Source organism: Pongo pygmaeus, chromosome 20 (assembly GCF_028885625.2).
Source record: "Pongo pygmaeus isolate AG05252 chromosome 20, NHGRI_mPonPyg2-v2.0_pri, whole genome shotgun sequence".
Taxonomy (NCBI): domain Eukaryota; kingdom Metazoa; phylum Chordata; class Mammalia; order Primates; family Hominidae; genus Pongo; species Pongo pygmaeus.
The window spans coordinates 50,997,318-51,025,202 of record NC_072393.2 but is presented as its reverse complement, the minus strand read 5'-3'; the positions used below and the strand labels follow the sequence as shown (position 1 = coordinate 51,025,202).

Here is a 27,885-nt window from a genome sequence, read left to right as displayed (position 1 = left end):
GTGGCAGGCGCCTGTAATCCCAGCTACTTGGGAGGCTGAGGCAAGAGAATTGCTTGAACCCAGGAGGCGGAGGTAGGTTGCAGTAAGCAGAGATCACGCCATTGCACTCCAGCCCGGTGGACAAGAGCGAGACTCCATCTCAAAAAACAAAAAACAAAACAAAAAAAAAAACAAGTAGTGACAAGAACGTAGAGATATCAGGTTCTTCAACTGGAGTGCAATGGCGCGATCTCAGCTCACTGCAACCTCCACCTCCCAGGTTCAAGCGATTCTCCTGCCTCAGCCTCCTGAGTAGCTGGGATTACAGGAATGCGCCAGCACGCCCAGCTAATTTTGTATTTTTAGTAGAGATGGGGTTTCTCCATGTTGGTCCGGCTGGTCTCGAACTCTCGACCTCAGGTGATCCGCCCGCCTCAGCCTCCCAATGTGCTGGGATTACAGGCGTGAGCCACTATGCCCGGCCTACTACTTGTTATAGTCTGTCCTTTCCATGTCAGCCAGCCTAGTGTGGGTGAAGTGGTATCTTGTGGTTCTGACTGGCATTTCCCTGATGGCTAATGATGTTGGTCATCTTTCAATGTGCGGATGCAGTCTGGTCCAGGCTGGGCTCTGCCTCCAGGGGATCTGCTGACACTTGTTGGGCCGCACCACACCCCCCACCCCGCTCCTAACCGCTCAGCCCTCACAGGCTCTGGCCTGTCCCTCTCTGACTTCTTCCTTCCCCTACTCTGCTCCAGGCATGCAGGCCCTCACCTCACGCCATTCCTTGGGCATTCCAGACATGCCCCGTGCTTCTGCTCGGACCTCTGCGCTTGCTGCTCCCCCGTTTATTTCAGATCTCTTCCTAAAAGCCGTCCTCAGTGACCCTATCTAAATAGCTCCCCACTTATCTACCCCAGCTCCTTCACTCTGTGGCTTTATTGAGAAGTAATTCACATACCACACAATTCACTCACTTAACTCCACTTGTTTTCTTTTGAGCACCCGCTACCACCTTCCACTGGACCTAATATTCATTCATCACCTTTCTCCCATGCGAGAACGTAACTCCCAGGAGGCAGGACTCTGTTTTGGCTGCTATATCCCTAAAGCCTAGAACAGGTCCTGGCCCACAGCAGGCGCTTGAGAACACCCAATGAAGGAAAGAGAGGAATAATCCTTACTAACAGATGAAGACTCTGAGCCCCTTCAGGAAAAAAACGCCGGCTCCAAGTTTCCAAGCTCCTGCATCTCCTCACTCTGTCTGCATCTCAGCCCTCAGCCGGCAGACGAGAAGGTGCAGTCTGGGCTGGAAGGAGCTGAGTCACTCACCAAGGACCACAGCTAATACCTGGCTAGTTTCAACCCCGCACTCACTACGTGCCAGGTGCTGGGCTGCTGTGACTCTCATTTCACACCTAAAGAAACTGAGTCTAAGGAACACTCAAGACCACAGGCCCAGCGAGGTGGCGCTGCTGGAGTCCAGCTACTCATGCTGCACCTCGCCTGCCTCCCTCGATTCCTTAGCTGATTCCCCAGCTGGGGCCACACAGCGCACCCAGCTTCCTCTGCCCTGGGACAAGCCAGCCAAGTCCAAAGCCAAGATCCCATCATACTCCTGAGGCTGCTCCAGGCCAAATGCCCAGTTCCCACAGCTAGGACTCAGGGGACACTGTTTGCAGGACAGTATTTGGCAGGTACAGGGAAGCTACTGACAGGGTCAGCTTCACAGAAAGGAATAAGCACTGAGCTGGGAGTAAACACCTGGAGTCCAGAGCCTGGTTCTGTTGGGATATTCTGGAAAAGTCAATGAACCCTACTAAAAACCAGGCACTGTTTTATGTGCACTGTCTCACTCAAATGTCCCAACCATGGGAGAAACATACTATTCTTTTTCTTTTTTTTTTTTTTGAGACAGAGTCTCGCTCTGTTACCCGGCCGGAGTGCAATGACGCGATCTCAGCTCACTGCAACCTCTGCCTCCCAAGTTCAAGGGATTCTCCTGCCTCAGCCTCCCGAGTAGCTGGGATTACAGGTGCCCGCCACCACGCTTGGATAATTTTGGTATTTTTAGTAGAGACAGGGTTTCACCATGTTGGCCAGGCTGGTCTCGAACTCCTGACCTCGTGATCCGCCCGCCTCAGCCTCCCAAAGTGCTGGGATTACAGGCATGAGCCACCACGCCCAGCTGGTACTATTCTTATGCCCATGTTACAGATGAGTAAACTGAGGCTCAAAGCCATGGGGTCCACCTGCCTAACATTAGGAATAAGCAGAACTAGGATTTGAACCCAGATGGGCCTGACTACAAAATCTGCTTCTTTTTATTTATTTGCTTTTTAAGAGTAATTTTTTGTTTGTTTGTTTTGAGACAAGAGTTTCACTCTTGTTGCCCAGGCTGGAGTGCAATGGCATGATCTCGGCTCACTGCAACCTCCGCCTCCCGGGTTCAAGCGATTCTCCTGCCTCAGCCTCCCGAGTACAGGCATGCACCAACATGCCTGGCTAATTTTTTGTATTTTTAGTAGAGACGGGATTTCACCATGTTGGCCAGCCTGGTCTTCAACTCCTGACCTCAGGTGATCTGCCTGCCTCAGCCACCCAAAATGCTGGGATTACAGGTGTGAGCCACCACACCTGACCAAGAATAATTTTTTTATTGTAGTAAAAAACATTTACCATCTTAACATTTTTAAGTGTACAGTACAGTAGTAGTAACTACATGCACCCTGTGGTGCAACAAAGCTTTAGAACTTTTTAAATCTTACAAAACTGAAACAAAACTGAACTTCCCCTTTCCTCCTCCCCCCATCCCTGTCAACCTCCACTGTATTTTCTTTTTCTGAGGGTTTGACTTTCTTTTAGGTTTTTTTTTCTTTACCAAAAATCCGGAAGGTTTCACGAATTTTTGTGTCATCCTTGCACAGCGGCCATGCTAATCTCTGTATCCTTCCAATTTTAGTATATGTGCTGCCGAAGTGAGCTCCCTTCCTCCCTTCCTCTCTCTCTCTCTTTGTTTTTTTGAGATGGAGTCTCGCTCTGTCACCCAGGCTGGAGTACAATGGTGTGATCACAGTTCACTGCAGCCTGGAACTCCTGGGCTCAAGCAAGGTTTAACTATTTTAGATACTTATCAGTGGATCATACAATACTGTCTTTTTGCGACTGGCTTATTTCACTTAGCATAACATCTTCAGGGCTCATCGATATTGTAGCATAGGACAGGATTTCTTTCTTTTTTAAGATTGAACAATATTGCATTATGTGTAGAGACCACATTTTCTTTCTTGACGTATCCCTCAATGGACATTTAGCTTGCGTCCACCTCTTGGCTATTGCTAATAACGCTGTAACGAACATAAGTGTATAAGTACCTCTTCAAGATCCAAAATCCACTTTTTTTTTTTTTTTTTTTTTTGAGACAGAGTTTCACTCTTGTTGCCCAGGCTGGGCTGCAATGGCGCGATCTAGCCTAACCACAGTCTCTGCCTCCCGGGTTCAAGCGATTCTCCTGCCTCAGCCTCCCAAGTAGCTGGAACTACAGGCATGCGCCACAACGCCCGGCTAATTCTGTATTTTTAGTAGAGATGACGTTTCTCCATGTTGGTCAGGCTGGTCTCGAACTCCTGACCTCAGGTGATCCGCTCGCCTTGGCCTCCCAAAGTGTTGGGATTACAGGCATGAGCCACCGCGCCCGGCCCAAAACCAACTCTTAACCACTGGATTATCCTGTAACCACTGGATTATCCTGTCTCTAGGATCAGATTGTGTCAGAGGAGTTCATGAAGTTGCTCATTCATTCATTCATTCAACTGTTAAGCAGGCCTTGTGCTAGGGTATGGCAGTAACTGAGATAGCCCTAGCCCTGGCCCTGCTCTCACGGGCTCACAGTCCAGTGTGGGACACAGACTTGTCCCCACACAAGGACAACCTAGAGTGGACAGTGCTGAGATGGGGGCCCACAGGGGGAACACCTGACTCAGACTTGGGGCCATCAGTCTGGAGCTTCCTGGAGGAGGCGACACCTGAGCTGCGACCTGTTTACTTCTCATTTCCGTATCAACAGAGGATTCTGTTTCTTTATCCAAACCACTGATTAAAAAGGAAAGTTGACAAGGACAGAAGCAATGACAGAACCGGAGTCTGCTTGGGACTGAAGACAGGGAGAGAAAGCAGGCACCAACGACAAATCAGGAAAAGAGAAACCAACTGCATCTGGACACACTCATTCAGCCTGCCACAATCTACCGCAGCTTCACTGACACTTGCTCCACAGCCTCCGCTCTGGGCCCAAGACTGAGATGAGAGTCCCCTCCTCAAAGCAGCCATCAGCCACAGCCCAGCCATACTCCACAGCTTGGCAGCCCAGATCGGAATGCAGGTCATGTTCACAAACAGGGACAATGGCCGCTTGTACAGGCCTGCACCACAAAGCACCCATAGACATTGGTTCTTTGAGCTCTTCCCCATTATCCAGTGAGGGGGGTTGGTTGTCACCACTGTCCTGAGGGGGAATACAATGCAGCAAGCTCCCCTGCTAACAGGGAGGGGGCCTGGAGTCTCAGCTCCAGCCTTCTTTCCTCTGCACCATCCCTCCACCTGGATCCAAACTCCAGCTCTATCAGGAACAGTAACGTCAATAACAAGAGCTAATATTTACTGAGCGATAGCGACGCTGGCCAGGCTGCTCTCAGTGGTCCGTGTGTCCAACACTCCAACAATATCGAAGGACATGTTCTTGTCTCCGCTGTTTGTGGCAAACCATTAATTGGCAACCAACATCTATTCCCTTTGCTACAACAGTAATAGAACTCCAAATATACCTGGTCAGGACGACCCAAAATAAAGTCTACACCTCTTAGCCTTCCTCACAGCTGTTCATGAGACTACTTCCTGGTCAGCAGGGGACGAGTGGAAATGTTACGGGAAAACATCCAGAAACTTTTTTTTTTTTAAAGACAGGGTCTTATTCTCCCACTCAGGCTGGAGTGCAGTGGTACAATCACAGCTCACTGCAGCCTCCACCTCCTGGGTTCAAGAGATCCTCCCACCTCAGCCTCCTGAGGAGCTGGGACCGCAGATGCACGCCACCATGCCCGGCTAATTTTTCTATATTTTGGTATAGACGAGGTTTCACTATGTTGTCCAGGCTGGTCTCGAACTCCTGGGCTCAAGCAATCCTCCTGCCTCGGCCTTCCAAAGTACTGGGATTAGAGGCGTGAGCCACCGCACATGGCCTAGAAACTTTCTCAACAAATGGCATGAGCACTTTGCCCCTCTTCCTCCCTTTTTCCTCCCTGCTGGATAGAATGAAGACATGATGGCCAGAGCCTCTTAGACCTTGATGCAACACTGGGAAGAGAAGCTGTGCCCAGGAGAACAAAACAGAAGCGGCTTAGGTCCCCGAGCTAACTGGCTACCTCTTGGCTTTTCTGTGACGAAGAAATAAACGTCTATCTTGTTTAAGCCACTGATGGATGCTCTAGGTTTGTTAGAGCCAAAGCTGATTGTCCATGTGACATCATTTCACATGTGGAAGAGGAAATGGGCTCAGGGAGGCAGTCGCTTGCCCACGTCACACTATAGGTAAGTAGGATCGCTAGAATTTGAACCCAGAGCCCCATGACTCCCAAATTCTAAGGACTAACCATGATGGGATCTCACCTCCTGGCTGTGTTGCCTTGGGCAAGTCGCCTCACCTTTCTTTTTTGAGACAGGGTCTCACTCTGTCACCCAGGTTCTGGTGCAGTGATGCAATCACAGCTCACTGTAGCCCCACTCTCCCAGGTCTCATCTTGCCTCAGCCTCCCAAGTAGCTGTGACCACAGGTGCATGCCACCAAACCTGGCTAATTTTTTTAAATTATTTTTTGCAGAGATGGGGTCTTGCTATGCCTCACCTTTTTGAACCTCTATTTCTGCATGATAAGGCGCAGGTGAAAAGCTTAGAGAGGTTAAGGGGTCAGAGACTGGGTTATAGTGCCAGCTCTGCCCTCATGCTATGTGACTGTAAGCCACATATCTCCGTGCTCCAGTTTTGTCCTCTGTAAAATGGAAATAGTAAGAACCACCTCCTAGTCTTGGGTGTGGCTTTGATGAAGCGGAGACACAAGCCAAGTAGTTAGCACAGTGGTTACCAGAGAACTGCTCAACAGTGTTAGATGTTATCATGGCATCGCCTTTAACACAGGCATGATCAATACCTACCTTGCAGGCCTGTTAAAAGGACTACTATGCAAAGCTGGTGAGCACTGGGTCTGGCACACCATGGGCCCTTAATAAATGGCAGCTAGGCCGGGTGTAGTGGCTCACGTCTATAATCCCAGTGCTTTGGGAAGCCGAGGTGGGCGGATAACTTGCGGTCAGGAGTTTGAGACCAGCCTGGCCAATATGGTAAAACCCTGTCTCTACTAAAAATACAAAAATTAGCCGGGCATGGTGGTGGGCACCTGTAGTCCCAGCTGCTTGGGAGGCTAAGGCAGGAGAATTGCTTGAACCTGAGAGGCGGAGGTTACACTGAGCCAAGATCGTGCCACTGCACTCCAGCTTGGGCGACAGAGCGAGACTCCATCTCAAAAAAAAAAAGGTAGCTATTCATTCCTGAGTGCTGTGTTCCTAGGCCACTGCTGGGGCCTCCGCTATGACCAACAGAGACCCAGGCCTTGCCTTCATGGTCACATCATTCTGACACTATCGGAGATGAGTTCTCCCTTTAGCCCCGTGGTTCCTTCCTGGGTGGCAGAGGCAAGCAAGGAGCTCTCAGAGCTTCCTCTTCTCTGCTGAGTGGAAGTAAGAGCGGTCTCTGTCTCATGGGTGACTGTGGGGATTCAAAAAAAATCCCGCATCTCTCACATGCCTGGGGGTGCCCGCGAAGGATCAATTAAATGGTTAATTACTATTGTTAATATTGTTTTATTCATCTATTCTTTCAAACCATATTTGATGGACCCAACCCTAGGGTACAAATGTGACCCAAATACAACTAGTCCCCAGTCTCACAGAGCTGGGTATGTGCATGTACGTACGAATGGATAAACATTTTTTTTTTTTTTTGAGACGGAGTGTTGCTCTGTCGCCCAGGCTGGAGTGCAGTGGTGCTATCTCGGCTCACTGCAAGCTCCGTCTCCTGGGTTCACGCCATTCTCCTGCCTCAGCCTCCTGAGTAGCTAGGACTACAGGCGCCCGCCACCACGCCCGGCTAATTTTTTGTATTTTTAGTAGAGATGGAGTTTTTACACACACACACACACACACACACACACACACACACACAGACACACACACACACACAGACACACACACACACACAGACACACACACACAGTATTCCTTATCTGAAGTGCTTGGGATCAGAAGTGTTTTGGATTTTTTCAGATTTTGGAATATTTGCCTATTCATAATGACATATCTTAGGGATGGCACCCAAGTCCAAAGACCAAATTCATTTATACTTTATAAGCGCAGCCTGAAGGCAATTGTATACAATATTTTAAATAATTTTGTGCACGAAACAAAGCTTGTGTCAAGTACTTATATGTGAAACTTTCCACTTGTAGTGGGGCATCATGTCAGTACGCAGAAAGTTTCAGATTTTGGAGCTAGCCGGGCGTAGTGGCTCACGCCTGTAATCCCAGCACTTTGGGAGGCCGAGGCAAGCAAATCACCTGAGGTCGGGAATTCAAGACTAGCCTGACCTACATGGTGAAACCCTGTCTCTACCAAAAGTGCAAAAATTAGCCAGGCATAGTGGCATACATCTGTAATTCCAGCTACTCAGGAGGTTGAGTGAGGCAGGAGAATAGCTTGAACCTGGGGGGTGGAGGTTACAGTGAGCTGAGATCATGCCACTGCACTCCAGCCTGGGTGACTGAGCAAGACTCTGCCTCAAAAAAAAAAAAAAAAGGAGATTTTGGAGCATTTCGGATTTTGAATTAGGGATGTTCAACCTGTGTATGCGTATGCGTGTGCGTATACATATATATATATAAAATTTTTTTTTTGAGATGGAGTCTCGCTCTGTTGCCCAGGCTGGAGAGCAATGCAACCTATGCCTCCCGGGTTCAAGCAATTCTCCTGCCTCAGCCTCCCGAGTAGCTGGGATTACCATTTACTCCTGTATTTCTGCCCCAGCCTCTTCCCTGGTCTGCTGGCCTCCAGTCCTGGCTCCTCCAGTCTGTCCTCCCTAGAAGAGTCCAAGAGGCCTTTCTAAAGCACAAAACTGACCCTGTCCCTTCGTTGCTCAGGGCACCTCTATGGCTCCTAAGTGCCCTTGAGAGAAAGCCCAGGCTCCTCACCACCTCCAGCTAATTTTTGTATTTTTAGTAGAGACGAGGTTTCATCATGTTAGCCAGGCTGGTCTCAAACTCTTGACCTGAGGTGATCCACCTGCCTTGGCCCCCAAAATGCTGTGATTACAGGCGTGAGCCACCACATCAGGCCCATGTATGTGTATCTTAAGTGTGTTAAATTCCACAAAGGGGAAGGAAAGGGAGTTATGATTATGGCATTTTTAGAGGATACCGGACTGAGCTTGGGAAACAAAACTTCTCTGAGGACTGAGATCTGACAGATAAGCAGTAGTTAACCAAGTATGGGAAGAGCTCATACAAAGGTCCTGTGGCCAGGGAGTGCTTGGGTCAGTGGAGGAATAGCAAGGAGGCCAAAATGACTTGTGCAAAGGAACAAGACAGAGTATGGGGTGGTATGAGTCTGGAGGAAGGGCAAAGGCCAGGCCATGCAGGACCCTCTCACTGTCACCCAGGCTGGAGTGCAGTGGCGCTATCTCGGCTCACTGCAGGCTCCGCCCCCTGGGTTCACACCATTCTCCTGCCTCAGCCTCTTGAGTAGCTGGGACTACAGGGGCCCACCACCTCGCCCGGCTAATTTTTCGTATTTTTAGTACAGACGGGGTTTCACCGTGTTAGCCAGGACGGTCTCGATCTCCTGACCTCGTGATCCGCCCACCTCGGCCTCCCAAAGTGCTGGGATTACAGGCATGAGTCTTGCTCTGTCACCCAGGCTGGAGCTAAGTGGCACAATCTCCATGCACTGCAGCCTCCTCCTCCTGGGCTCAAGCAATTCTCGTGCCTCAGCCTCCCGAGTAGCTGGGACTACATGCACACACCACTAAGCCTGGCTAATTTTTGTATCTTTAGTAGAGATGGGGTTTCACTCTTTTGGCCAGGCTGGTCTCGAACTCGTGACCTCAGGTGATCCACCTGGGATTACAGGCGTGACCCACCGTGCCAGGCCAACTTAATACTCACTCCTATTGTGTGCCAAGCCAAATCTCAAGAGTGGCTGAGCTCTTCTGGGAATGGGGAGCCCAGCAATAAGCAAAACAGACAACATTCTGGAGGTGAACAGTCTAATGTCAGGACTGATCTGAGGGTTACAGAGACTTCCCTTTTTCTTGCTAACACCAGATCGGCACTGGGAGGCCACACCAAATGACACAGCATGCTACAACAAACAGAAGCCCTTGGGATCCTACCAATGATTACGCTCAAGAAAAGATTAATGAATATACTCCTCAGGAAATGAGCCTCTTGTATTGACATACTTCCAAGCCCAGATTTTACCAGGATGACGAGCTGTGCCCCCCAACCCAGGGTCCCTCACCCCAGACGAAAGGCCAGTTACTCACGATCTTTTCATAATACTCCCGTCTCCGCTCCGCCCTCTTCTTGTAGTCGACCATCATGCCTCGAAGCTTCCGCTCATGCTTCCGAGCCTCGTGCCACATTGTGGTGAGGCCAAGCCTGGGGCCTCAACCTGAGGGATGAAGGGACCAGGAAAGTCAGATGGTCTGTGAAAACCGTATGGGCAGAATCAAAGTCATCTAACAAGTTGGTGACAGAGTCGATCCCAAACAACACATCTCATAGCTTCAGGGAGCAGAAGTGAAGCTGCAGAACAGTATGCTAGATGTTCAAGTCCATCCCTAACAACTTCGATCTGGCAGCTTGGGCATTCTGAAAAACCCTTAGGTGATTCTGAGGTGAGCATCCCTGGGCAAGAGGTGTCCTAGATTTCACGCGCTGGAGTCGGGGATGAAAGGTTTTGAAACATCAGTAGTGTTTGAAGTAGGGTCAGAAGGCAAACCCTGAGCACTTAAGGCTGGAGCTCAAGGGAAAGAGAAGAGCTGCAAAGGCTCCCACTAGAGGCCATGCGTGGGGTTGGGTATGAGTCTGGGTGGTAGAGGGATATGGAGGATAAGGATGAAGGCAGGTGGAGGAAATCGGAGAAAGCCTTTAAGGGAACAGTGCAGTTGTATGAAAGTGGAGGTCGAGGACAGGTGAAGGGCGTAGCGGAAGATGAAGATGCTAGAGGGAGTGGGAACACGGGGAGGGAGTGTTGCAAGGAGACCAGAGTGAAGCTGAGGTCTAAAGATGGCATCTAGATGGCGGGGTGGGGGAGAGTATCCAAAGAAAAAGAGCGTAGAGCCTGAGAGAGGCGGAGCTGGCTGACGGGAGGGCGTGGGCTGAGCTTGGGGGCAGGGCTTGTGGGAAAGGGCGGAGACCGAAGGTTTGGACAGGGCTTGAGGATCGCGTCGCGGCTTGAGGATTTGGGCTGGGGTTTTGTTTTTTTTTTTTTTTGACAAGGGGGCGGGGCCTGTGATAAGCTGCTGGGCCGAAGGCCGAGTCCGACGCGGCAACTTCTGGCCCACAGCTGGGGCACGGGCGCGGCCTGAGGGCCGTCAGGCCGAATGGGGTGAGAGGGACGAGCGATCCTCGGGGCCAGGACGCAGCAGAAGCCCACAGCAGCATGGGGAGAGCCTGAGGAAAGGGAGAAGCTGGGCTGACGCCTGCCCGAAAACCGGGAGGTCGAGCCCGCCGCCTGTACTCACCGGCTGGTCGCCGCCTCCCACCGCTACGCTCGCGCGCGGCCCACACCGGAAGCGGAAATGAAAGGCCGCGCTAGGGGGAGGGGCGGAGCATAGTGGAGCGCCGCGCAGCGCACTTCCGCCGACGTGAGAGGCGGGTCCTAGAGTCGAGAGGTGCGGGATCCAGAGGAAGAAGTGGGAGAGTGGAGAAGGGAAGAGGTTGGATGCTTTATCTTTTTATCTTTTTATCTTTTTTATTTTATTTATTTATTTAATTTTATTTTTTTGAGACAGAGTCTCTCTTTGTCTCCCAGGCTAGAAGGCAGTGGCGCGATCTAGGCTCACTGCAACCTTTGCCTCCTGGGTTTCAGCTATTCTCCCGCCTCAGCCTCCCGAGTAGCTGGGACTACAGGCGCGCGCCACCAAGCCCGGCTAATTTTTGTATTTTTAGTAGAGACGGGGTTTCACCATGTTGGTCAGGCTGGTCTCAAACTCCTGACCTCAGGTGATCCACCTGCCTCGGCCTCCCAAAGTGCTGGGATTATAGCCATGAGCCACCATGCCCGGTCTTATTTTTATTTTTATTTTTTTTTGAGACACAGCCTCGCGCTGTTGCCCAAGCTGGAGTGCAGTGGTGTGGTCTTGGCTCACTGCAACGTCCACCTCCTGGGCTCAAGCGATCCTCCCACCTCAGCCTCTGGAGTAGCTGGGATTACAGGCGCGCAGCACCATGCCCGGCTAATTTTTCTATTTTTTGTAGAGACTAGGTTTCATCATGTTGCCCAGGCTGGTCTCAAACTCGTGAGCTCAAGCGATCCTCCTGCCTTGGCCTCCCAACGTGCTGGGATGACAGGCCTGAGCCCCCAGCCAGGAGGCTTTCTTTGCTACTAAGGGACTAGGGCGTTTCCCAAGCGCAGAACAGACGAAACCCCCGAGGCTCAAAAACTCATCTTTATTGGGAAGACTCTGAACAACCAACCTACCCCCCACCTTCAAGTCTGGGGAGGGAGGGCCAGGAATCTGCCCCCTCCTCCCATATGTACAATCTTTTCCGAATCCTACTGGAGAAGGTGCCCCCACATGTGGGGACAGAGGCAGCTGTAACAAGCTAGTGCACGGGAGCCATGTTCCTTTTCCTCTCCGGACTCAGTTTCCTTATCTGTAAAATGGGCTCAAGGGGAAACCCGTGCAACGGAGCTTCTCGCCAAGGCTGAATATGTCCACTTCAGAAGCATGAGGAAGGGCCAAGGGGATGGGGGTGCTAGACATCCTGGTTGGGATTGCACGGCTCCTCCACCTCCCTCCCCACCCAGTGCCCCTCCTCTGGCATCGCGGGGCTACGTGGCTTCAGGCCCCGGGGATAGGAGGCCGCCCCCAAAGGCTGCCTCGCGGTACTGATTGGGGAACATGTTGCTGCCCACGAGGCTGGCGGTGCCTCCATCCCCGGGGCCCGGGGCCTGGTACGAGTCCAGCGTCAGTGGTTCAGGGCCGGTGGTCTCCCCAACCACGGCCCCGGCACCTCCGCTGCACACAACAGCGCTAGCGTGTGGCGGTGCCGGGGGCAGCAGGTCCAGCATGGTGAACAGTGCGGGGACCGTAGGGTCGTAGGCAAAGCCATCGTCCAGGAGGTCAGGCCCGCCAGGGGGCTCCAGGCCGGGCAGGGACACGGTGCCAGAGAAGAAGTCAGGGTCTGGCAGCAGGGCTGACGGCGGGAGGAACGGGCCTACAGGGATGAAGACAGAGAAGTGTAGTGTGATTTAGGGCCAACTTCTGATCAGGCCCTAAATCAAATGCCCCACTCCCTGCAAAATGATATCAAGGTGGCCTTTTTTTTTGAGATGGAGTCTCCTTCTGTCACCCCGGCTGGAGTGCAGTGACATGCTCTTGGCTCACTGCAACCTCTGCCTCCCCGGTTCAAGTTGATTCTCCTGCCTGAGTCTCCCGAGTAGCTGGAACTACAGGCCAGGCATGTGCCACGCCCAGCTAATTCTTGTCTTTTTAGTAGAGATGGGGTTTCACCATGTTTGCCAGGCTGGTCTCGAACTCCTGACCTCAGGTGATCCACCTGCCTCGGCCTCCCAAAGTGCTGGGATTACAGGTGTGAGCCACCAAGCCTGGCCTTAGGCGCCCTCTTAATCCCAAGGAGAATCCTATGGGACTATCACCATTCTCAGATAATAAGTAAATTGAAAGCCAAGCGTGGTGGTTCACACCTGTAATCCCAACACAACATAGCGAGACCCTGTCTCTACAAAAAAAGTATTTAAAAGTTAGCTGGGTGTGGTGGTGCCCGCCTGTAGTCCCAGCTACTTGGCAGGCTGAGGCAGGAGGATTGCTTGAGCCCAGTTTGAGGCTGCAGCAAAGTATGATCACACCACTGCACTCCAGCCTGGGCAACAGAGCAAGACCTTATCTCTAAAAATAATGATAATAATAAGTAAACTAAGGCACTGAGGGAAAGTAAGTGGAAGGCTCACACAGCTGTTGTGGAACTAGGGTTGAAACCATGCTCCTACACAGCTGTGGAGAGTTTTCCCTGAGAGTGAGAAAGGAGAAGAGGCTCCAAAGCCCCCCAACATACAGAGACAACCCAAAAAGTGAAATCTCCAGCCCATGGGAGACACAAGTTGGGAAGTCACCAGTCCCAAAATTGTCAGAAAAAATAAATGTCATTCTCAGGCATAATAGGGACTTAAGAAAAAATAACAAATCAAAAAGTTTCATTATAAGAGGGATTCTCAGGCCAGGCATGGTGGCTCACACCTGTAATCCCAGCACTTTGGCAGGCCGAGGCAGGCAGATTACCTGAGGTCAGAAGTTCAAGACCAGCCTGGCCAACATGGCGAAACCCCTGTCTCTCCCCAAAATACAGAAATTAGCCGGGCGTGGTGGTGGGCGCCTGTAATCCCTGCTACTCGGGAGGCTGAGGCAGCAGAATCACTTGAATCTAGGAGGCAGACATTGCAGTGAGCCGAGATCATGCCACTGCACTCCAGCCTAGGCAACAGACTGTCTCAAAAAAAAAAAAAAAGAGGGACTCTTTTTTTGGAACAAGATAAACCTTAGAGACACAAGGCTACTGGGACTATTTTCTAGCCTTCCTTGCAGTCTGATGTGATCGTGTGACTAAGGTCTGCTAACTGGAATGTGGGTGTAATGGCTGGAGCTACAACAGCCACCTTGCACCATGAGATGGCGAACTGAAAATGACAAAAGCCTTGGTCTCTCGATGATCATGCAGTCACCAGACCATCCCTGGAACACCTATCTATGGACTGTTTTTTGTTTCTTGTTTTTGAGACGGAGCCTTGCTCTGTCGCCAGGCTGGAACACAGTGGCACCATCTTGGCTCACTGCAACCTCCACCTTTTGGGTTCAAATGATTCTCCTGCCTCAGCCTCCCAAGTAGCTGGGACTACAGGCATGTGCCACCACATCCAGCTAATTTTTGTGTTTTTAGTAGAGATGGAGTTTCACCATGTTGGCCAGGATGGTCTCTCTTGACCTCGTGATCTACCTGCCTTGGCCTCCCAAAGTGCTGGGATTACAGGCGTAAGCCACAGTGCCAGGCCTGTTTTTTGTTGTTGTTGTTGTTGTTTTGAGAAGGGTCTCATTCTATTGCTCAGGCTAAAGTGCAGTGGTGCAATCTTGGCTCACTGCAACCTCCACCTCCTGGGTTCAAGTGATTCTTCTGCCTCAGCCTCCAAGTAGCTGGGACTACAGGTGTGCACCACCACACTCGGCTAATTTTTGTATTTTTAGTAGAAACAGGGTTTTACCATGTTGGCCAGGCTGGTCTCAAACTCCTGGACTGAAGCAGTCCACCCGCCTCAGCCTCCCAAAGTGCTGAGATTACAGGCATGAGCCACTTTCAGTCCCTATGGACTATGTATGTGAGACAAGAAATAACGTTCCATCCTGTTGAAGCCCCTGTTATTTTGGGTTTTGCTGTAAATGCAGTTAAATGTGATCATAGGTGGGGCCCAGTGGCTCACGCCTGTAATCCCAGCACTTTGGGAGGCTGAGGCAAGCAGATCACTTGAGGTCAGGAGTTTGGGACCAGCCTGGCCAATGTGGTGAAACCCCGTCTCTACTAAAAAATACAAAAATTAGCCGGGTGTGGTGGTGCATGCCTTTAGTCCCAGCTACTTGGGAGCCTGAAGCAGGAGAATCGCTTGAACTCAGGAGGCAGAGGTTGCAGTGAGCTGAGATCATGCCACTGCACTGCAGTCTGGGTGAGAGAGCGAGACTCCATCTCCAAAAAAAAAAAAAAAAAAAAAAAATAGATCAAATTTTAAAACACCACTGAGCTAAGTACGTACTGGGGCCTTTTCTTTTTTCTTTTTTTTTTTTGAGACGAGTCTCGCTCTGTCGCCCAGGCTGGAGTGCAGTGGCGCGATCTCGGCTCACTGCAACCTCCGCCTCCCAGGTTCAAGCAATTCTCTGCCTCAGCCTCCCGAGTGGCTGGGATTACAGGTGCCCACCACCAAGCCCGGCTAATTTTTTTGTATTTTTAGTGGAGACGAGGTTTCACCATCTTGGCCAAGCTGGTCTTGAACTTCTGACCTTGTGGTCCACCCTCCTCAGCCTCCCAAAGTGCTGGGATTACAGGCGTGAGTCACCGCGCCCAGCCATACTGGGCCTTTTCAAAGGAGTCCCTGAGGCTCTGAGAGGTAGAGCAACTTAACGAAGGTCACATAGCAAGGAAATGGCCCAGAAGAGATGAGAACTTCCATTCTGTTTCCAGAGCCCTCACTCTTTCCACTCTATGTTACTGGCTAAGTGCTGAGTGACTCGCCTTGTGGCTGCTCTTGGAGGGCGTGAAGAGGCCAGAAAAGCAGGGCTGCCACTTACCCTCTGCCCACCCAGGGGACAGGGGCTTATGTGTAGCTGGGACCCACCTGAGCCGTGGTTGGGCAGGAAGTGGTCCAGGATGGCCGGCTTTTTCTTCCGCCGTTTGCTCTCGATGCCATGGGGGTCTGAGGGAAGGCACAGATGAGGATCCCTGTTCCCTGACAGCCCTTCCTCCCCAGCCTGGGGTGGGACAGGGCAGTGGGGTCAGCTGTCCCCTCCCCAGAACCTGGGGATGGGGGTGGGAAGGGGCAGAGGGCACACACCAGAGCTGTTCAGCTCCCCAAGGACGTCGGGCATCCCCCGTTTCCGCTTCTTGTCCACGCCGTAGCTGTCTGTTGAGATACCAGGGACACACAAGAAGTAATTCATCAATAATAATTAATTCCTTTATTTATTTATTTGTTTTTAGAGACAGTCTTGCTCTGTTGACCAGGCTGGAGTGCAGTGGCACGATCTCGGCTCACTGCAACTTCTGCCTGCCAGGTTCAAGCGATTCTCCTGCCTCAGCTTCCCAAGTAGGAGTGATTACAGGCATGCGCCACCACGCCCAGCTAATTTTTGTATTTTTTTAGTAGAGATGGGATTTCACTATATGTTGGCCAGTCTGGTCTTGAACTCCTGACCTCAAGTGATCTGCCTGCCTTGGCCTCCCGAAGTGTTGGGATTACAGGTGTGAGCTGCTGTGCCAGGCCTATTTTTTTTTTTTTAAAGATGGAGTCTTGGACGGGCGTGGTGGCTCACTCCTGTAATCCCAGCACTTTGGGAGGCCGAAGTGGGCGGCTCACCTGAGGTCAGGAGTCTGAGACCAGCCTGACCAACACGGCAAAACCCAGTCTCTACTAAAAATACTAAAATTAGCCGGGCATGGTGGCGGGTGCCTATAGTGAGTCTTGCTCTGTCGCCCAGGCTGGAGTGCAATGGCACAATCTTGGCTCACTGCAACCTCTGCCTCCCGGGTTCAAGCAATTCTCCTGCCTCAGCCTCCCAAGTAGCTGGGACTACAGGCGCCCACCACCACGCCTGGCTAATTTTTGTATTTTTAGTAGAGACGGGGTTTTGCCGTCTCTCGAACTCCTAACCTCAGGTGGTCTCGAACTCCTAACCTCAGGTGATCCGCCTGCCTCGGCCTCCCAAAGTACTGCGATTACAGGCATGAGCCACCGCGCCTGGCCTACACACTGGCCTCTTTGTTGTTCCTGGAGCACCCCAGGCGCAATCTGGCCTCAGGACCTTTGCACCTGCTGTTCCAGCTGTTTAAAACACTCTTCCTCCACTCTCACTACTTCCCTAGAAAACTTCCCTGCTTAGTCATCCTCCTGTCCTCAGCTCAGCTGTCCCCTCCTCCAAGAAGCATTCCCTGACGCCCACAGCTGGGTCAGGTGCCCCCTTTGGGCAATGCGAGCCCTTGAGCACTTTATTCTAGTCCTGCCCACTCTGGTCATCACTCTGTAGGGACAGGCTGTCCCCTATCCTCAGGACTATAAGCCTCATGAGGACACAGCTAGGGGCTGTGTTGGTCACTGCTGGGTCTCTAGCAATACCGAGCACAGGCCCCGGCATGTGCAGTATGCTGAGGGGAGGAAAGATTAAATACTCTCCAAATGTCACAGGACAGCTACTGTTATTTCCATTTTGTGCAGAAGAATGAGGCTCAGAGAGGCCAAGGTCACACAACCAGTAAGCAGCAGAGCCAGGATCTGAACACTGTCTTTGTAGCTCTGAGCCTGCATTCTAGTTCTGCCTCTTTCCCATCCCCACTGGGGTCTCCCCAAGGCCGAAGACCTAGTCTCCGAGATGGTGGGTCACCCTGGGTTGCCGTAGTTACCATGGTCGCGAGGCAGGTACGTGAAAGGCAATGGCTCGCTGCAGACCCCATCGGTGAGCCGCTGCAGGAAGACGTTGACTGTCACGGGCTCAGCAATCTCCAGGTCTTCGTAGGGCGGCGTCTTGAACACAATGGCAATCTGGCGGTGCACGTCGGCCTGGGAGAAGTCAGCCCGACCTTCCCAGGAGGCCCTGCTGAACACCACTGATATGTCCTCTGGCAGGAAACGGGGGACATCAGCTAAGCCAGGACATCTGGGCCACTGTGCTCCCAACTTGCCCAGCCTCCCCCAAAATCAAGACTAATATTCCTCTTTTTTTTTTGAGAGTCTTGCTCTGTTGCCCAGCCTGGAGTGCAATGGCGTGATCTCAGCTCACTGCAACCTCTGCCTCCCAGGTTCAAGCGATTCTCCTGCCTCAGCTTCCTGAGTAGCTGGGATTACAGGCACCCGCCACCACGTCTGGCTAATTATTTGTTTTTTTGGTTTTTTTTTGAGACGGAGTCTCGCTCTGTCGCCCAGGCTGCAGTGCAGTGGTGCGATCTCGGCTCACTGCAGGTTCCGCCTCCCAGGTTCACCCCATTCTCCTGCCTCAGCCTCCCGAGTAGCTGGGACTACAGGCGCCTGCCACCACGCCCGGCTAATTTTTTGTATTTTTAGTAGAGACGGGGTTTCACCATGTTAGCCAGGATGGTCTCGATCTCCTGACCTTGTGATCTGCCTGCCTTGGCCTCCCAAAGTGCTGGGCTTACAGGCGTGAGCCACTGTGCCCAGCTAATTTTTTGTATTTTTAGTAGAGACGGGGTTTCACCATGTTGGCCAGGCTGGTTTAGAACTCCTGACCTCAGGTGATCCGGCTGGTTTAGAACTCCTGACCTCAGGTGATCCGTCCACCTCGGCCGCCCAAAGTGCTGGGATTACAGGCATGAGCCACTGCGCCCAGCCTTGTTTTTTTTGTTTTTTGTTTTTTGTTTTTTGGAGACAGGGTATCACTCTGTTACCCAGGCTGGAGTGCAATGCCATGATCTTGGCTCACTGCAACCTCTGCCTCTGGGCCTTAAGATCTTCCTACCTCAGCCTCCCAAGTAGCTAGGATTACAGGCATGCACCACCACACCCGGCTGATTTTTTTGTATTTTTTGTAGAGAAGCGGTTTCGCCGTGTTGCCCAGGCTGGTCTCAAAGTCCTGGATACAAGCAATCCTCCCACTTTGGCCTCCCAAAATGCTGGGATAACAGGCATGAGCCACCGTGCCCGGCCTCTAATATTCCTAAAAATAAAACTAATCACCAGGCACAGTGGCTCATGCCTGTATTCCCAGCGTTTTGGAGGGCTGAGGTGGGTGGATCACTTGAGGTCAGGAGTTTGAGACTAGCCTGACCAACATGGTGAAACCCCATCTCTACTAAGAATACAAAATTAGGCCAGGCATGGTGGCTCACACCTGTAATCCCAGCACTTTGGGAGGCCGAGGAGGGTGGATCACCTGAGGTCAGGAGTTAAAGGCCAGGCTGACCAACATGGTGAAACCCCGTGTCTACTAAAAATACAAAAATTAGCCTGGCGTGGTGGTGTGTGCCTGTAATACCAGCTACTCAGGAGGCTGAGGCAGGAGAATCACTTGAACCCGGGAGGCAGAGGTTTCAGTGAACCGAGATCATGCCACTGCACTCCAGCCTGGGTGACAGAGTGCGACTCTGTCTAAAAAAAAAAAAAAAAAAAAATTAGCGGGGTGTGGTAGCACACACCTGTATTCCCAGCTGCTTGGGAGGCTAAGGCAGGAGAATCGCTTGAACCAAGGAGGGAGAGGTTGCAGTGAGCCGAGATTGTGCCATTGCACTCCAGCCTGGGCCACAAGAGCAAAACTCTGTCTCAAAAAAAACCAAAAAACAAAAAATGAATCATAGTGGCAGCTAACTTTCTATTGAGCACCTATTATGTGCCAGTCACTAAGTGTTTTATGTATATATGTGTATGTATGTGTGTGTGTGTATATATATGTTTTTTTTTTTTTTTTTTTTTGAGACGGAGTCTCGCTCTGTTGCCCAGGCTGGAGTGCAGTGGTGCAATCTCGGCTCACTACAAACTCCGCCTCCTGGGTTCACACCATTCTCCTGCCTCAGCCTCCTAAGTAGCTGGGATTACAGGCATATGCCACCACGCCCGGCTAATTTTATTTTTGTTTTTTTTTTTTTGTTTGTGTGTTTTTGAGACGGAGTCTCACTCTGTCTCCAGGCTGGAGTGCAGTGGCATGATCTCGGCTCACTGCAACCTCCAACTCCCTGGTTCAAGTAATTCTCCTGCCTCAGTCTCCCGAGTAGCTGGGATTATAGGCATGTGCAACCACGCCCAGCTAATGTTTGTATTTTTAATAGAGACGGGGTTTCACGGCGTTGGCCAGGATGGTCTCGATCTCCTGACCTCGTGATCTGCCCGCCTCGGCCTCCCAAAATGCTGGGATTACAGGTGTAAGCCACCGAACCTGGCCTTGTTTTATGTATTTTTATATATATTATCTCATTTAATCCTTATAACAATTTAAGAGGTAGGTAGAATTAACATCCCCCTTGCCGGGCATGGTGGCTCATGCCTGTAATCCCAGCACTTTGGGAGGCCCAGGCAGGCAGATCACGAGGTCAGGAGATCGAGACCACCCTGGCTAATATGGTGAAACCCCATCTCTACTAAAAATACAAAAAAATTAGCCGGGCATGGTGGCAGGCGCCTGTAGTCCCAGCTACTCAGGAGGCTGAGGCAGGAGAATGGCGTGAACCTGGGAGGTGGAGCTTGCAGTGAGCTGAGATCGTGCCACTGCACTCCAGCCTGGGGGACAGAGCGAGACTCTGTCTCAAAAAACAAACAAACAAACAAACAAACAAAAGAATTAATATCCCCCTCACGTCCAGGGATCCTCAAGATCACCCTCAGGTGGTTCAGTAAGAGGACTCACAGGACAGCATACAGTCATACTCACAGCTATGATCTGTTATGGCAAAAGGATACCAGGCACAGTCAGCAGGGAAAAAAGGTGCCTGGCCAGGCGTAGTGGCCCACACCTGCAATCCCAGCCCTTTGGGAGGCTGAGGCTGGCAGATCACTTGAGGCCAGGAGTTCAAGACCAGACTGGCCAACACAGCAAGACCTTGTCTCTACAAGAAAATGAAAAAATTAGCCAGGCATGGTGGCACACGCCTGTGGTCCCAGCTATTTGGGAGACAGAGTGAGAGCCTGGTTTTAAAAAAAAAAAAAAAAAAAGGAAACTGAGGCTTGAAAGTGTTGAGACATCACACAACTGGTAGCGGAAGAGTCAGGATTCATGCTGCTACTCTGCCTGCTATTTATTTTTCTTGTCTTATTGCATTGCCTGTCATCACAGTAACTCCATGTACTGAGGCTTTATATGTGTCAGATACATATAGATTGCCTCTAAGTCACACAACAACTCTATGAAGAAGGTACTACTAGGTACCTTATTATATAAAGAAGAAAATGAAGGCACAGAGAGGTGAAGTCACTTGTCCAAGGTCACACAGCCAGCAAGTGTTAGAGCCAAGGTGGGAACCCAGGAAGGCTAGAACTCTTCACTACCAACTCTGTTATAACTTGGGGAAGTTACTAGATATCTCTGGAACCAGTTTCTTCACTTTATTTTGTTCTATTTTGAGACAGAGTCTCGCTCTATTGCCCAGGCTGCAGTGCAGTGGCACCATCATAGCTCACTGTAACCTCCAACTCCTGCACTTAAGCAATCCTCCTACCTCAGCCTCCCAAGTAGCTGGGACTACAAGCACATGCCCCAACATGCCTGGCTACTTTATTTTATTTTTTGAGACAGAGTCTCACTGTGTTGCCCAGGCTGGAGGGCAATGGCATGATCTCGGCTCACTGCAACCTCTGCCTCCCAGGTTCAAGTGATTCTCGTGCCTCAGCCTCCCAAGTAGCTGGAATTACAGGTGTGCGCCACCACACCCAGCTAATTTTTGTATTTTTAGTAGAGACAGGGTTTCACCATGTTGGCCATGCTGGTTTTAAACTCCTGACCATAAGTGATCCGCCCACCTTGGCCTCCCAAAGTATTGGGATTACAGATGTGAGCCACCACGCCCAGCCTAATGCCTAGCTATTTTTTAATTAAAAAGAATTTTTTTTTGTAGAGATGGGGGCTTGCTATGTTGCCCAGACTGGACTCAAACTCCTGGGCTCAAGTGATCCTCCCACCTCAGCCTCCCAAAGTGCTAGGATTACAGGCATGAGCCACCGGCCCAGCTGGTTTGTTTTTGGTTTTGATTTTTTGAGACAGGGTCTGTCTCTGTCGCCCTGGCTGGAGAGCAGTGGTGCAATCTTGGCTCACTGCAGCCTCTGCCTCCCGGGCTCAAGTGATCCTCCCACCTCAGCCTCCCAAGTAACTGGGACTACAGGTGCACATTACCACACCTGCTAAATTTTTTATTTTTTGTAGAGACAGGGTTTCACCATGTTGCCCAGGCTGGTCTCAAACTCCTGAGTTCAAGTGATCTGCCCGCCTCAGCCTCCAAAAGTGTGCTAGGATTACAGGTATGAGCTGCTGTGCCCAGCTGTCTGTTTTCTTTTCTTTCTTTCTTTCTTTTTTTTTTTTTTTTTGAGACAGAGCTTTGCTCTGTGGCCCAGGCTGGAGTGCAGAGGTGTGATCTCGGCTCACTAAAACCTCTGCCTCCCAGGTTCAAGCAATTCTCCTGCCTCAGCCTCCCCAGTAGCTGGGATTACAGGTGTGTGCCACCACACCCAGCTCATTTTTGTGTTTTTTAGTAGAGATGGGGTTTCACCATGTTGGCCAGGCTGGTGTCAAACTCCTGACCTCAGGTGATCTGCCCACTTTTGCCTCTCAAAGTGCTGGGATTGCAGGCATGAGCCACTGCGCCCAGACCTCATTTTTGTATTTTTAGTAGATATGGGTTTTCACCATGTTGCCCAGGCTGGTCTCGAACTCCTGAGCTCAAGTGATCCACCCGCCTCAGCCTCCCAAATTCCTGGGATTACAGGCTTGAGCCATGGTGACCAGCTGTGTTTTTTTTAAAAGCCTGTTTGAGGAAGGGCCATTTGAACAGAGGTGAAGTGGAGTTGCTTCTCCTGTCCTCTGTTTGCTTTACCCATAGCGCTTATCAGAACCAACATAAACCGTTCATTTATGCAATTCCACCCTTAACATCAGAGTCCTCAGGACATGTCATGAGCTCTGTAATGGCACTGCCTAGCACTCAGCATTCGTCACTACAGACGAGCCTCCATTGTCCTACACAGATGGGTGAGCAGGCGACTCAGGGAGTGAATGAACCCATCAGCTGTATCTGACTGCAAAGACAGCGTTCTGGACCCTTGCACTCTGGTGCCCTGGTTAACCAGCTCTTTCTTATCCTTTCATCCTCCTGGGCTCCCTGGCTACCCCTCCAAGTTGCCAGACCCCACTCTGCCCAAGCTTGCTGCCCCAGGCCCCTCACCTTTCTGCACCTTGTCGCAGAGCAAGTAGAGCTCCTCGCCACCCGTGCACGGCCCGCTTTCCTTGTTAATTCGGCAAATCCGCAGCTCTGACGTGTTTGTGGATTCTGGGAAGGAGCGAGAGGAAGAAGTGTATAAAAAAAAAATCCCAAGAATTCAGTCACCAAACCCTTACTGGGCACCCACTGGGTGCCATCCCCGGGGCCCTGGAGAGGTGGGGAATTGAAAAGGCAGGGCATCTGATCCTCATGGAACCCATAGTCCAGGTGGAGAAAGAAGTCACTCGGACAAGAGGGGTTAATGGACAATCGCCAGCCCTCAAGCTGAGGTCCGGTGAGTGTCTGTCCAAAACGAAGATCTTTTGCCAGGCATGGTGGCTCACGCCTGTAATCCCAGCTCTTTGGGAGGCCGAGGCAGGTGGATCACTTGAGGTCAGGAGTTTAAGACCAGCCTGGCCAACATGGTGAAACCCTGACTCTACTAAAAATACAAAAATTAGCTGGGTGTGGTCCCAGTTACTCAGGAGGCTGAGGCAGAAGAATCGCTTGAACCCAGGAGGCGGGGGTTGCAGGGAGCTGAGATTGCACCACTGCACTCCATCGTGAGTGACATAGGAAGACTCCGTCTCAAAACAAAAAACAAACAAAAAAACAAAACAAAAGAAGATCCTTTGCTAGGCAAGGTAGCTCACACCTGTAATCCCAGCACTTTCAGGGGCCCAGCCAGGAAGATCACGCGAGGCCAGAAGTTCCAGACCAGCCTGGGCAACATAGCAGACCCCATCTCTCTCAAAAAAGAAAAAAAAAATTAGCCAGGCATGATGGCTCACGCACTTGAGGGGCTGAGGAGGGAGGATCGTTTGAGCCCAGGAGTTCCGGACCAGCCTGGGTAACATGGTGAGACTCTAGCTCTACAAAAAGTTTTAAAAATAAAACTTAGCCAGGTGTGGTGGCACATGCCTGTAGTCTCAGCTACTTGTGAGGCTGAACTGGGAGGATCACTTGAGCCCAGGAGTTCAGGCTGCAGTAAGCAATGACTGCACCACTGCATGACTGCCTAGGCAACAGAGTGAGACCCTATCTCTAAAAAAAACCAATAAAAATAATTTTAAAAAAATGTTTAAGGGAGACCCTCAGACCTCAGGGAGAGTTGATAGGGTCCCAGGTGAGAGAAGGTTCCTTGAGGAGAGTTTGATAGACTGTAATCTTATAGTGGACACCTGTTGTTTTCCCCATCTAGTAGTCCTGGCCCCTCTACTTTTAACAACCTCCAATTTTCCCTCAAGGGACCACCCCTCATCTCAGTAACTGGGATTGGGCAGGGCTGAGCCCACTTCCTAGCTCAGCAGTAATTGATCACGTGCCCCCGACCTGGCCAATCAGAGCAGTGCATCCCTCTAGCCAAAGCTGATTGGTCAAAAAGGAGCAAATGACCAAAACCAGGCCAATGAGAGATAGACCTGAGACTTTAAGCAAAGCTATTAGGTAAGAGAAGCTAAAAGCAGCTTTGGGAGTCGGGTAGGGGTGCCAGGCAGGTAGGATATAAGCATGGATTCTAACATGGAGGAAGAACAGCTGAGAGACAGAAAGAGACAGATCTCTAATGACATCACTGAGGTCCTGGATGCAGCCAGACCTGAAGCACTATGCTACATCGGCATTTTTCTCGTTAATAGAACAAATAGAACAACTTATTCTCTTTTTTCCCCCTTAAGACTATTTAAGTAAGGATTCTTTTTTTTTTTTTTTTTTTTTTTGAGAAGGAGTCTCGCTCTGTTGCCCAGGCTGGAGTGCAGTGGCGTGATCTCGGCTCACTGCAAGCTCTGCCTCCAGGGTTCACGCCATTCTCCTGCCTCAGCCTCCCGAGTAGCTGGGACTACAGGCGCCCGCCACGATGCCCGGCTAATTTTTTTTTTTTGGATTTTTAGTAGAGACGGGGTTTCGCCACGTTAGCCAGGATGGTCTGGATCTCCTGACCTCGTGATCCACCCGCCTCGGCCTCCCAAAATGCTGGGATTACAGGCGTGAGCCACCGCGCCCGGCTAAGTTGGGAGTCTATCACTTGCATCCATAAATGCCCTGACTGAATTAATATCCCATTTTGATGCTTACAGCAGTCACTATGGGTTGGCTAAAACCTACCAGTTATTCCCAGTCCCCTCTTCTATGCCTGTACCCCTCTATAGAGGTTGAAAAATCTAAGCACTTGCTTTCCCAGACCACCCTGCAACTAGGAGTGGCCATGAGACCAAGCTCTGGCCACTGAGAAATAAGCAGAAATCTACCAGGGTGATTCTGTGGAATACAATGCACTCTGTCAGAAAGGGAGATTGATTATTACTTATACTGCCTCTTCCCTTGGGCTGCCTGGTATAGTTGTACAGATTGTTCATTCTACAACACCAGAAGACCCCATTTTGGGTTTGTTTTTTTTTTCTTGTTTTTTGAGACGGAGTCCCTCTCTATTGCCCAGGCTGGAGTGCAGTGGTGCAATCTCAGCTCACTGCAACCTCCGCCTCCCAGGTAGCTGGGATTACAGCTGTGTGCCACCATGCCCAGCTAATTTTTGCATTTTTAGTAGAGACAGGATTTCACCACTTGCTCTGTTGCCCAGGCTGGACTGCAGTGGCACGATCACAGCTCACTGCAGCCTCAACCTCCTGGGCTCAAGCAATCTTCCCACCTCAGCCTCCAAAGTAGCTGGGACTACAGGTGCATGTCACCATGCCCAACTAATTTTTTTTTTCAAGATGCAATCTCACTCTGTTGCGCAGGCTGGAGCGCAGTGACGCGATCTCGGCTCACTGCAACCTCCGCCTCCTGGGTTCAAGCAATTCTTCTGCCCCAGCCTCCTGAGTAGCTGGGATTATAGTTGCCTGCCACTGCGCCCAGCTAATTTTTGTATTTTTAGTAGAGACAAGGTTTTGACATGTTGGCCAGGCTGGTCTCAAACTCCTGACTTCTCAGGTGACCTGCCCGCCTTGGCCTCCCAAAGTGCTGGGATTACCGGCATGAGCCACCGTGCCTGGCCACCCAGCTAATTTTTAAATTTTTTATAGAGACAGGGTTTTGCCAAGTTGCCCAGGCTGGTCTTGAACTCCTGGGCTCAAGCAATCCTCCCACCTCGACTTCCCAAAGTGTCGGGATTACAGGCGTGAGCCACAGTGCCTGAGCCATTCATGCCTCTGTAAGCGGGACATTCTGACACCTGTAGCCAAGGGCAATCCTAATGGCCCACAGCACTGTCAACTCACTCTTGTCGTAGACGGGCTCGGAAAGCACAGGATCCATCCGGCGCATCTGTCCCTGCTGGTCCCGATAGGAGGCCTGGAAGCAGATCCTCACGACATTCATGTCCACTTCCTGATGGTTCTTCAGGGACCCAGCTGTCAAGGGAGATATGGGGAGGCTGAGGGTGGGAAGTGGAGACCCTCTCTGGGGTACAGGGGAATGGGGAAGGGATGGGGCTGGAGGAGACGGTGGGGCCTGGAGTGGTGAGGGGACCAGGGTGAGCACAGAAGGCAAGGGGTTTGGGAGGACGGGATGGTCAGGTCAGGCAGGGGGTGCTCACCATTGTAGGGGTCAATGCCCAGTTGAATCTTCCGCTCAATGGCAGCCTCAATCTCCTTCTTCCTCACACACTGGATGCCCAGATTGTTAAAACTGAGGGGGTGATGGGGGAGGGAGAGGAGTGCTCATGAGCAGGCAAGTGTGGCCCTAACCCGCAGGAGGGCTCTGGCAGATGCTGCTGTGGGGCTCAGGCTCTCAGGGGCTGACATCCCAGGCCCAGGGGTCCCAGCATTAGAAACGGTCTGGGGTTTAAACCTCTCAGAAGGCCAGCTCGGTGGCTCACACCTGTAATCCCAGCACTTTGGGAGGCCGAGGCAGGAGGATCACTTGAGGTCAGTAGTTCAAGACCAGCATGGCCAACATGGTGAAACCCTGTCTCTACTAAAAATACAAAAATTAGCGGGCATAGTGCATGCCTGTAATCCCAGCTACTCGGGAGGCTGAGGCAAAAGAATCACTTGAACCCGGGTGGCACAGGTTGCAGTGAGCCCAGATCGCGCCACTGCCCTCCAGTCTGGGCAACAGAGTTAGACTCCATCTCAAACAATAAAAAATAAATAAAATAAAACTTTCGGCCAGACGCAGTGGCTCACATCTGTAGAATCCCAGCACTTTGGGAGGCCAAGGTGGGCAGATCACGAGGTCAAGAGATTGACATCATCCTGGCCAGCATGGTGAAACCCTGTCTCTACTAAAAATACAAAAATTAGCTGGGTGTGGTGGTGCACACCTGTAATCCCAGCTACTCAGGAGGCTGAGGCAGGAGAATTGCTTGAGCCCGGGAGGTGGAGGTTGCAGTGAGCTGAGATCATGCCACTGCACTCCAGCCTGGCAACAGAGCAAGAATCTGTCTCAAAAAATAAAAATAAGCATGTCAAGGATTCTTGAGAAGATCCGGAACATGTCTTATCTTTACCATGTGAGAACACTGGTCAACTTCATCTTTAATAAGAAAACTTCAGGCCAGGCGAGGTGGCTCACACCTGTAATCCCATCACTTTGGGAGGCCGACACGGGCGGATCACAAGCTCAGGAGATCGAGACCAACCAGGCTAACACAGTGAAACCCCGTCTCTACTAAAAATACAAAAAAAGTAGTGGGGCATGGTGGCGGGCGCCTGTAGTCCTAGCTACTCGGGAGGCTGAGGCAGGAGAATGGTGTGAACCTGGGAGGTGGAGCTTGCAGTGAGCCGAGATCGCACCACTGCACTCCAGCCTGGGCGACAAAGCGAGACTCTGTCTCAAAATAAATAAATAAATAAATAAATAAATAGAATAAGAAAACTTCAGGGCCGGGTGCGGTGGCTCACGCCTGTAATCCCAGCACTTTGGGAGGCCAAGGCGGGCGGATCACAAGGTTAGAA

General features: G+C 51.1%; 2 protein-coding genes and 1 non-coding gene across 5 annotated transcripts in view; all 3 read right to left on the bottom strand.

Moving 5' to 3' along the window:
* Window positions 1–10,891, bottom strand: part of CLASRP (CLK4 associating serine/arginine rich protein) — a 31,012-nt gene extending 20,121 nt beyond the window's left edge. Inside the window, exons 1-2 of one of the 2 annotated variants that reach the window (XR_008495743.2) lie at window positions 10,828–10,886; window positions 9,625–9,752 (exon numbers count right to left, since the gene is read on the bottom strand). Coding sequence is in view for 1 of the 2 variants with exons in the window: in XM_054463646.2 (XP_054319621.1) it covers window positions 9,625–9,723 (99 nt within the window). In the remaining variant the exon portion in view is untranslated. Of the gene's footprint in view, window positions 1–9,624; window positions 9,753–10,827 lie in introns of both variants that reach the window. The other variant, XM_054463646.2, reaches the window with a different exon arrangement.
* On the bottom strand, window positions 2,862–2,965 carry LOC129021268 (U6 spliceosomal RNA). Its single transcript, XR_008495998.2, has one exon. It is a non-coding gene; the product is annotated as a U6 spliceosomal RNA (small nuclear RNA).
* Window positions 10,892–11,738: 847 nt separating the features above from the next.
* The window catches only part of RELB (RELB proto-oncogene, NF-kB subunit), a 38,201-nt gene continuing 22,054 nt past the window's right edge, over window positions 11,739–27,885 (bottom strand). For both annotated transcript variants that reach the window (XM_054463644.2, XM_054463645.2), the window contains exons 5-11: window positions 26,523–26,614; window positions 26,206–26,337; window positions 22,955–23,059; window positions 17,483–17,698; window positions 15,921–15,989; window positions 15,705–15,782; window positions 11,739–12,526 (exon numbers count right to left, since the gene is read on the bottom strand). In XM_054463644.2, coding sequence (XP_054319619.1) covers window positions 12,141–12,526; window positions 15,705–15,782; window positions 15,921–15,989; window positions 17,483–17,698; window positions 22,955–23,059; window positions 26,206–26,337; window positions 26,523–26,614 — 1,078 coding nt within the window. In that variant the 3' untranslated portion in view covers window positions 11,739–12,140. The remainder of the gene's footprint in view (window positions 12,527–15,704; window positions 15,783–15,920; window positions 15,990–17,482; window positions 17,699–22,954; window positions 23,060–26,205; window positions 26,338–26,522; window positions 26,615–27,885) is intronic.